This window comes from Oncorhynchus masou, chromosome 22 (genome assembly GCF_036934945.1).
Source record: "Oncorhynchus masou masou isolate Uvic2021 chromosome 22, UVic_Omas_1.1, whole genome shotgun sequence".
Taxonomy (NCBI): domain Eukaryota; kingdom Metazoa; phylum Chordata; class Actinopteri; order Salmoniformes; family Salmonidae; genus Oncorhynchus; species Oncorhynchus masou.
In genome coordinates, this window is record NC_088233.1 from 24,190,762 (window position 1) to 24,200,662 (window position 9,901).

Below are 9,901 nucleotides of genomic sequence, written 5' to 3' on the forward strand. Positions count from 1 at the left end.
TTCCTGAAGAATGGCATTAGTTTGGGTGCTTGACTGCGGTTGTAAGGTCAGAACTCTCATATCAACCATACTCCTCCACCCGAACATCCAGTGTGTGTACAATGCTCTGAATTTATGAGCACACTCCCAGTACTCCGAATTAAATTGAAGAACACACCCGAAGAAGTCTTAAAATGTCAAACTACTCATTTGTTATTCTAACTAGATAGCAAGAGGTTGCATAGCAACAGCATCAACTTCTAGTAGACAGATGAAGAGCTAGTAAACTCAACTGAAAGGATACTGTAATGACCTGACTAGATCATAAAGGAACAATTGTCCAGACAGAGGCTTGAGTTTACGAATTGACGGTTTATTAAACCAACTTTACACAGGCTACTGTTTGGCAGTAGCCCACGCCAAATGAATGAAAAATAACCCACAAGCCAATTGTGACCTTCTCTTGTGAAGCCCAGACGTAAGAGAGAGAAAAAAGGCTAAGTCTGGTCTTAACTTCCAATGCTCCATCCCCCTGCCCAACCCCCCTCCACCAACCACCAGGATGACCGGCATCAAGAACATTCCAGGCATTCCCGTGATTGGCAGATAGCAGGTTGATTGGCATGTCGGACCCCGCGAACACTGGTACTGGCCTAACACATAACACAACAGCTGTCTGTGCGGGCCGCTACAGATACCATTCGTTTACATTATACAAAAATGAACTAATAGTATGCTTATTAAGTATGTAGTATACAGTATGTTAGTATGGGTATTCGAACACAGCTTTCGTATTTTGGCGAATTTAGTACGTCATCTGGGAACTTTTGGCATACTAACTATATCCATACTATGACATTTTTACATTTACATTTAAGTCATTTAGCAGACGCTCTTATCCAGAGCGACTTACAAATTGGTGAATTCACCTTCTGACATCAGTGGAACAGCCACTTTATAATAGTGCATCTAAATCATTTAAGGGGGGGGGTGAGAAGGATTGCTTTATCCTATCCTAGGTATTCCTTGAAGAGGTGGGGTTTCAGGTGTCTCCAGAAGGTGGTGATTGACTCCGCTGTCCTGGCGTCGTGAGGGAGTTTGTTCCACCATTGGGGGGCCAGAGCAGCGAACAGTTTTGACTGGGCTGAGCGGGAACTGTACTTCCTCAGTGGTAGGGAGGCGAGCAGGCCAGAGGTGGATGAACGCAGTGCCCTTGTTTGGGTGTAGGGCCTGATCAGAGCCTGGAGGTACTGCGGTGCCGTTCCCCTCACAGCTCCGTAGGCAAGCACCATGGTCTTGTAGCGGATGCGAGCTTCAACTGGAAGCCAGTGGAGAGAGCGGAGGAGCGGGGTGACGTGAGAGAACTTGGGAAGGTTGAACACCAGACGGGCTGCGGTGTTCTGGATGAGTTGTAGGGGTTTAATGGCACAGGCAGGGAGCCCAGCCAACAGCGAGTTGCAGTAATCCAGACGGGAGATGACAAGTGCCTGGATTAGGACCTGCGCCGCTTCCTGTGTGAGGCAGGGTCGTACTCTGCGGATGTTGTAGAGCATGAACCTACAGGAACGGGCCACCGCCTTGATGTTAGTTGAGAACGACAGGGTGTTGTCCAGGATCACGCCAAGGTTCTTAGCGCTCTGGGAGGAGGACACAATGGAGTTGTCAACCGTGATGGCGAGATCATGGAACGGGCAGTCCTTCCCCGGGAGGAAGAGCAGCTCCGTCTTGCCGAGGTTCAGCTTGAGGTGGTGATCCGTCATCCACACTGATATGTCTGCCAGACATGCAGAGATGCGATTCGCCACCTGGTCATCAGAAGGGGGAAAGGAGAAGATTAATTGTGTGTCGTCTGCATAGCAATGATAGGAGAGACCATGTGAGGTTATGACAGAGCCAAGTGACTTGGTGTATAGCGAGAATAGGAGAGGGCCTAGAACAGAGCCCTGGGGGACACCAGTGGTGAGAGCGCGTGGCGAGGAGACAGATTCTCGCCACGCCACCTGGTAGGAGCGACCTGTCAGGTAGGACGCAATCCAAGCGTGGGCCGCACCGGAGATGCCCAACTCTGAGAGGGTGGAGAGGAGGATCTGATGGTTCACAGTGTCGAAGGCAGCCGATAGGTCTAGAAGGATGAGAGCAGAGGAGAGAGAGTTAGCTTTAGCAGTGCGGAGCGCCTCCGTGATACAGAGAAGAGCAGTACTTGAATAAGCATACTATATATACTCAATTCACGTCACAAATAGTACGGTTATTATGAGTATTCGAACACAACTCAGGTCTGGGTTCCATTGGCGCAGGCAGCCGCAGAATAGCAGGTGGCACTTCTACTTAATAATATTCCGTAAAGGGAAGTGGCTCCTTTGGAAAGTTATCGAAGCAGAAAGTTCTCAGAAGTTATCTAGCTTAACAAACAGAAGAAGGGAAACATGGGAACAACAGCAAGTCAATTAGGGAAGGATCTGCTCTCAGAATATCAGGTGACATAAGATATTTAACGTGAATTAGATATCTAGCCAATAAAGTGTACACAACAAGTTGTTGGCCATTGTCGTTACTAGGTTAGGGAATAACTAACGTTACCTAAAAGCGAACCAAGTTGTTTTTAGCTAGCTATTTATCGTTACTTTTTGCCCTCATAAAAGAGTCGTGGCTCAGCTTGAATTATTGCCTATATTAACTAGCGAGTGCATTTTCAGCTTTTGACGACTGTTAGCTAGCTAACTAGTAGGACAACTTGTTGAGCACATTGCAAGTGACTGATAAAAGCAAGAAGTTGTGGTAAAAATATGGAATGCGTGTGTAGTATTAGACAATGTATTAACACTTCCCTTCCAGGAGCTGACATTTCTTACAAAAAAAGAAATTCTGTTGTAAGTAACTAGCTTTATTCATGATCATTTCAATTGACTGAAACTGTTGTTTTCAATATTCTATTTGATACAAATACATAACTACATAAGCTCTGGCAAAATGGAGGCTAAGGTCCTTGTCAACTGAAGGGCTAAAGTCCTAATTTACAACGAAATTTGACCGGCAAGATGGATTGTTTGAACTAGGTTGGAATGGTTTGTCATTTTAGATTTATTGCGGAAGGGACTTGAACAATCAACATCCATACAGGCAGAGCAGAGTTTGTTTGATGCGTCCTTTCTGTAGGGCACACAAGCGATTCAGTGAACTCCTCTCCAAAGAGGACAGAAACCTCACCAGTGTGCCCATGGAGAAAGTCCTTTCACTGCCAGAACTCAAGGTGACAAGATTGCAATTGAAATTCTGCTTAATTACTAATACTTGAATGTTGTTACAAACCATTGTAACATGTTGGATTTCCTTTGGTCCCTAATGTTTATGTTCTGTCCCCACCTTTTAGTCCAACCCTTTCAGGAAAAGGATCTGCCATGTATTCTCAACATCTGATATGAAAGATGGAAGTCTCACCTTTGAGGACTTTCTTGATCTCGAGTGCCTTCAGTGGTTCAGCTACACTGGAAATCAAGTCCCACTATCATTCTGCAATTTTGGTAATACAATTGTTGGGAATTCATGGGGTACACATGGGGTATGTCATGTATTCATGATGTCTGGCAGTGTGTGGGTGGCTGGTGAAAACAAAATGGGAATTGTTTTGTCTGTTCAGACTTTGATGACAATGGCACTCTGGATGGTGGGGACCTGGAGAAGCTGGTGAACTGTTTGACTGGTGAGACTGAAGACACAAGGCTTACACCTGAAGAGATGAGGCAGCTCATCAGCAATGTAAGTTTACAGATTAAGGCCACTATTGGTTCTTCCCAATGTGAGCCTACCTCAAGGAAGACCTGTGTATGATATAGTCAGGTCAGGTTTATATGATTTAAAGTCTCCGTCTGCAATATTCAAGGGTAAAGCAACTACTTATTTACTTTACAATTTGACAGATTCTTGAAGATTCAGATATAGACAAAGATGGGACAGTAAATCTGTCAGAGTTCCAACATGTTATCTCCAGGTCACCAGATTTCGTCAGGTGAGTTGAAATCTGATTAGAATATCTCTCCATAATCGCTACATTTTAACTATGTACCCCCCTCTAATATTTCACATTTTTCTTCAGTTCTTTTAAGATTGTGCTGTGAAGTCTACGAATAACACACCAGGATATGGATGGTTTGGATTCTGTTCTATTCATACTAAGAGGACCTCTTCTATTTTTTTCATTGTAATACCAATAACTGAGATTTTGCCTAAAATTATACGGAGTGGCTCCACTCCCCCCACCCACCCCCAGACTAAAGGTTCCTAAGCTTTTGGGCATGTGCGGATCACACACTGCACATGTTTTTACCTCTACTTGACACATACAACACAAATGTATCTTTCCTTTCACATTTCTCATTGTCAATCATGAATGATAGAGATAATAATGGAGTCTTTGTAGGCACCAACTCCGCAGTGGTTCATTGGACAAAGCCTAAGGGGAAATTAATGGTGTTTTTGGATAAATGCCATAAATAAGTTTAGGTAAACACAGGCTTAAGATATTTTTTTTGGTTCTGAGAATCTTCATCAGCTAACATCACTTTCTTGAATTTTGAAGAATTCATATAATCAACAACAAAAAAAAGCATAGCACAAAGGCTTAATTCATAAAGGTCATGTTAACTGACTGGTATTATCTGATATAACAAAACATAAGATCTCCTCAGCCTGTGTTAACCTCAGACCTTATTTTCTGCATTTATTCCAAAACCCTATTCTTTCCCCATTCATTTTTCACAGGGATGGCTGAAAAAACCCAAAGCTAACTAATTTCCTGGGTTTTAGGACTACACGCTGGCGAGCTCTGGTAATTCAAGTTTTTACCAGTTAAATGTCCATGCAGCAAGGGATCTGCATACCAACCATTTGATCTCATCAGCTTCATGGGATATGCATTTAGATCTTCGTGTTATTGTTTTTTCGAATTATGGGCTAGTGAGCAAATTTTAGAGCAGATGTTAAACTGTAGCATAGTTTAGGCTGTGTTTTTGCCAAGTGGCCACATGGATTATTTTTGTTGTTGTTTTCTGACAGTAATGTTATATTCGGTTCTGTTTTGTAGAATACCATCATTGTGATCTTGCAGACATTGAATCAGCTTTGATCAAACTTTATTAAACAAGCTCCATTAGCTGGAGTAGCACAGAGTGTGCGTAAAGTAGAGAATAATTTTTCCGGGGGGGAAAGGTTTGGGAAAGTCTGATCCACAACCTAAATTATATTTGTTTGTGTAGATTAATATTTTCTGTTTGAAAATGTATTTCTACATCATGTCAGTGCTCTCTTAAAGGAAACTTTTTAAAATCTACCAAGAGCTAGAATAAAAGTAATCAAGTCTTAGTCACTGACTTTACTTTATTTGTCTGAAACAAGCAGCTAGTCAATCAATCTGTGCACTGTCCTTTGTGCTCAACTCCTACAGGCAGTGTTTCCATTCTATGTAGGATATTTGTGTCAGGATGGAGAGAGGAGTCCTCTTTGATAGCAGAAACAAAAGTGTTCCATGGTCCACACACTACATCCACCACACGCAGTCCCTGGTCCTTGAAAAACTCTACCCTTCTTGGCTCGTCTGAACTGTTCTCAGTCCCCTGTCCCAGCTGGCCGTATTCACCTGAAACGGTGGCAAATGTGAAGCTTGTAGCCGTGCATATGAGAAAAGGCCATGTCTATCCATTCATTGATATGAATTTCTGGGTGAAATACATAACGGCTATTTATTCAATACACAGGCCTACTCAAAGCCACGTAGACTACAATATTTGACATTTAAAGCTTGCCCCAGTAGACTAGAATATTTTAAAGCTTACCCCAGCCCCAAGTGTAGAGATCACCTGTACCTGTAAAATAAATAGAAAAAAATACTCAGTCATCTCTCTAAATTAGTAGTTTGAGGCAGCTTTGGTGAAGGGCTCTTACTTGTGACTGCTGCAGTGTGACGTGACCCACAGCTGATCTTGCTGACCTCACATGACTGAGTAACATCCACCAGGGCTGGGAAGGCCTGTATTGATATGAACACCTCGTCGTAGCTCTCTTCATCATTACATGTGCTGGCACCACCTAAACATACAGCAATTCAGATATAACATATTTATAGGTTGTCTAGCTACACCAATCCAGAACCTCAATGTAGGTGTTTTGCAACACAGCCAATTAGAGGGTCTATAAGTATCCATTTGCCTGTATGAACACTGAATTTTAAAACGAGCTGAGCTGGTGGGTCTGCCCTCCCAAAATATAACACATTTCAGACAGGCAGACCTGTGTCCTGGCTCTTCTGCTGCTCTCCTCTTAGGGCTCGTGATGGCAGTCCCACCTGGCCACTCTCATTCCAGCCCCACACGTACAGGTCTCCCCCAGCTGTGGACCAGACTAGTGATCACATTGACTGAATAATGTAATGCAATCACTCTACTTTATCATTCTTTTGTAAGTTCCATGCCAGTCAGTCTCTCTTACCACTGGTGCAGACAGAGTGCCAACCCCCGGCGGCCACAGTGCTCATGGACATACCCATTAGTGCCTCCACTGCTCTGGGCTCCTCCTGCGGGCTCAGGTCCCCATGTCCCAGCTGCCCATGGCTGCCAACACAAGGAAGAGAGGTTTTCAGAACATTTAATACAGATCCTATGCTGTCGTTCATTCTGCCATGTCTGATGTACCCAAAATAGTCATCAGTAACCTATGAAAGGTGTGCTGAAAAAATTTCTATTGATTAAACTGTTGTACAGGATTTGTTAATTCCATTACGAAACATGACATTTGTTGTCTTCACCTGCCTGAACCCCAGGTGTAGATGTCTCCAGATGCAGTAAGGAGGACTGCGTGCTCTGTGCCTAGTGCCAGGCTAACAGCCAGTAGTTGTGGGGAAAGTGGGCGGTAAAAGGGAGGGTTGGAAGCTATGTACCCTCCTGGAACTAATGGGAATGCTAGTGAGGGCCCTACAAAACACACAAGAATGCATTATGATTACAACATTATTGAAATGCAACTATTGATTAGAGCTTCAATATATTTGCCACACACCTGTACATGGACCTGAGTGGGGGAAATAACCATATTTACTTAATTCTAGGGGTTGTGGGTGGTACCAACTATGCTACAGCACCAGTCAGTATGAATCAATACCAGTATTATCTGGAATCACCATACTCCACCCTGGTTTCTTCTCATTTCGCTCAGAGTTCCAGCACTCTACTCTGTCTGTGAAAGACAGGGCCAGATATCCCTCGCTGATATGTGCATCCTGGCACCCTCGGCTTTCCTCTACACAGCCACCACATCCTCTCTGACTGGGGGCCCCTACTCCAAAACCTGCCAAACACAGCCTTCCATCACCTGAAATGCAAACAAATGATACAGTTAAGGGGAAACTTTGAAACAGTCCATGTAGGTTTACGAATTGAGGTACATGGTTGCAACTTAATTGATACACTGGAAACTGGTTCATGCAGTTATCAACCTTTCACTGCGGTCTCTGGTTGAGCGGTCTGCCAGTTATTTTCACGAGAAGGCAGCCCTTACAAAAAAAATATTGCCGTTTTGAAACTGCAGTCGACGGGTATTTTGGACGCAGGATTTGGCAGCATACTGCAGTTATACTAAGTTCTGACTGCAATCTCCTTTTGTAAGAGATGATCGAGTTGAATACTCTACTCACTATTTGAATGCAGAGCTGCTCTTCGACTCCAACTTGTCCTGATCTGCGTATCAACATTGCTATTATGTTGACAGATTTGGACAGGCTCCTCTTCCAAATTCCGACAAACAATATCAATAGAGATTGGATATGTCACGTTGGCATCTCCGGCACTTTCCCCATCAGTCAATTTTTCATTCGTTCGTATTTGCCCAAAGCCGTTGAAGCCAAATCCAAACCAATTCATCAGCAACTGCGTTTCGCGGTAGCGTAAACAAAACAATCCGTACAACGTTGCGATCAGTGCTACAGACAGAACAACCAGACAGATACTTCCCCGGATGTATAAATGTGAAGCATCCGCTTTGCGTTTCCAGTCATTACCAAATATGGTAGTGAAAGGAAACCCACTGATCGGCAGTGGGAGAAGATGAAACGACATGGGTTTTGGCTGACATACTGCAAATTCTCATCGATTAAACATTTGATCTCAATTACATTTTTTGTTCCCAAAATAAGAATCTGTTTTGAACAGATTGTGGGAGGTCAGATCAGCGTATTGAATGCATGCTGTGCAGTTGTCCGACGAGTTTAAACTAATTACATATATTAACACTGGATTGCTGATGCTATTCCTTTATCTTGCTGACATTTTTCCCGTCATGCATTTCCTTTGCATTCCCTGACAATTTCTACAAGTGTTTAATGTTTCCAACATATTATTTATTTATTTCCACTCTGTTCAAAACAGATTCTTATTTTGGGAACAAAAAATTAAATTGAGATCAAATGTTTAATCGATGAGAATTTGCAGAATGTCAGCCAAAACCCATGACGTTTTGTACACTTTACCCTTTGGCATCCAATATGCTGCATTACCGCCCTCAACTGGACTACAATATAAATCCATTAGGCTATACTTATATATATTGTAATGAAATAGCAGGGAGCAGGTCTCGAACCCTCGAACTTCTAGCCCGAGATCCGGCGCTATCGACTGTGCCGCAAAAGCATGCTCGTGCGGCAGGGTAGATTACAGTGACGGTTTGACAGCGCTCCCCACCGGTCTGGGTTGCACCAAACAGCAGGCATCACAAACACCAGGAATCTTTAACTTCACACTTAACTCTAAATTATTCCTTTCAATGGTACAGATCTTAACCCAAGTATCGTGACATAGAGCGTCCACTCCCTCTGGTCATAATAAACACAAACAAATATCACAAGTTCACGACAGGTTACCTTCACTGATTCAAATGCACCCACCTCCTTTCTCATCCACCCAGAAACCAAAAATGGATCCGCTAAAAAGCAAGGATCCCCTTTCTACAAAAATGTCACTCCTACTGGACCCGATTCTTCTTTATCATGTCCATTGATGCCAGGCTCATGTTTCGAGTTATTCAACACAATTTCCACCTCACTTAACTCGCCCTCATTCACTTCCATTTCACCTCCAGAATTCAGGCTGGCGCACAGCCCACTCTGTTTGCACTTGACACCAGTCTTATTCAACACCCTATCTCCATTTTTATCGCCATCTTCCTAAAATTCAAATCCAAACCTCTGTTTTCCTCATTCTCTTCGAACTCTTCTTCATATTTGTTCCCTCCATTCCTCAGAAATCCACATGTTTGTGTCCCTGGCCCAATATTCCTATTCTCATGACTTTGCTTGCAGCCTGGTGGCATCCGGACGTAACCCCATCTCATAGCAGTCCTGCTCACCTCGGAAACGTGTATTCCTTGGGCGCCGACATTTGTTGAGCATCTTCCTTGTCATTTTCATCTCTTGCCTCCAGCTCCATATGATGCTGGAGATGGATGTGAGAGAATTTGATCCGTTTGATTGTGGGAGGTCAGATCAGCGTATTGAATGCATGCTGTGCATTGTCCGACGAGTTTAAACTAATTACATATATTAACACTGGATTGCTGATGCTATTCCTTTATCTTGCTGACATTTTTCCCGTCATGCATTTCCTTTGCATTCCCTGACAATTTCTACAAGTGTTTAATGTTTCCAACATATTATTTATGTTGTTCTATAATGCACAGAGAAACATAAATTATTGACTTGAACCTTCTTATAATATGGATCATTTTTTCATCCCTTTCCTATTTCTACTGAATTTCCAATGTCTCAGTTATTGTTTGTTAACCAAAAACACTAAGACTTTAGAAGGCTGTCTGACAGAAAAACTTGCAATGTTAATACATCTGAGTGATTTCATTAAAAGCTGATCCATTGTATCTAAATAAT

At 43.0% G+C, this 9,901-nt stretch overlaps 2 protein-coding genes across 6 annotated transcripts; both read right to left on the bottom strand.

Annotated features, from left to right (window-relative positions):
* Positions 1–331: 331 nt before the first annotated feature.
* Positions 332–2,050, bottom strand: LOC135509229 (uncharacterized). Its single transcript, XM_064929716.1, has 2 exons — positions 1,980–2,050; positions 332–1,784 (listed from the first exon to the last, which is right to left on the bottom strand). Exon 2 carries the CDS (start codon positions 1,737–1,739, stop codon positions 990–992), a length of 750 nt encoding a protein of 249 aa, XP_064785788.1. The 5' UTR covers positions 1,740–1,784; positions 1,980–2,050; the 3' UTR covers positions 332–989.
* LOC135509227 (RCC1 domain-containing protein 1) lies at positions 1,995–9,345 on the bottom strand. 5 transcript variants are annotated; one of them, XR_010450911.1, is made up of 9 exons: positions 7,661–8,087; positions 7,129–7,338; positions 6,776–6,941; positions 6,460–6,581; positions 6,262–6,360; positions 5,917–6,060; positions 5,808–5,837; positions 2,249–2,377; positions 1,995–2,101 (listed from the first exon to the last, which is right to left on the bottom strand). XR_010450911.1 is itself a non-coding variant. In XM_064929714.1 (8 exons), the coding sequence occupies exons 1-8, from the start codon at positions 8,079–8,081 to the stop codon at positions 2,367–2,369; spliced, it is 1,203 nt and encodes a 400-aa protein (XP_064785786.1). In that variant the 5' UTR covers positions 8,082–8,087; the 3' UTR covers positions 2,089–2,366. The 5 variants fall into 5 exon arrangements, 3 of the variants coding, with proteins under 3 accessions (XP_064785786.1, XP_064785787.1, XP_064785785.1); XR_010450910.1 differs by having other exon boundaries at positions 2,007–2,101; positions 2,252–2,377; XM_064929714.1 differs by having other exon boundaries at positions 2,089–2,377.
* Between the last annotated feature and the right edge of the window lie 556 nt (positions 9,346–9,901).

Coding starts and splice junctions, on each gene's coding strand:
- LOC135509229 (XM_064929716.1), bottom strand. CDS start 1,739: ATGACGGATCACCACCTCAAGCTGAACCTCGGCAAGACGGAGCTGCTC.
- LOC135509227 (XM_064929713.1), bottom strand. CDS start 8,081: ATGTCGTTTCATCTTCTCCCACTGCCGATCAGTGGGTTTCCTTTCACT. Junction 6,582..6,775: donor TACACCTGGGGTTCAGGCAG/GTGAAGACAACA, acceptor TTGTGTTGGCAG/CCATGGGCAGCTGGGACATG. Junction 6,361..6,459: donor GCACTCTGTCTGCACCAGTG/GTAAGAGAGACT, acceptor TCTGGTCCACAG/CTGGGGGAGACCTGTACGTG.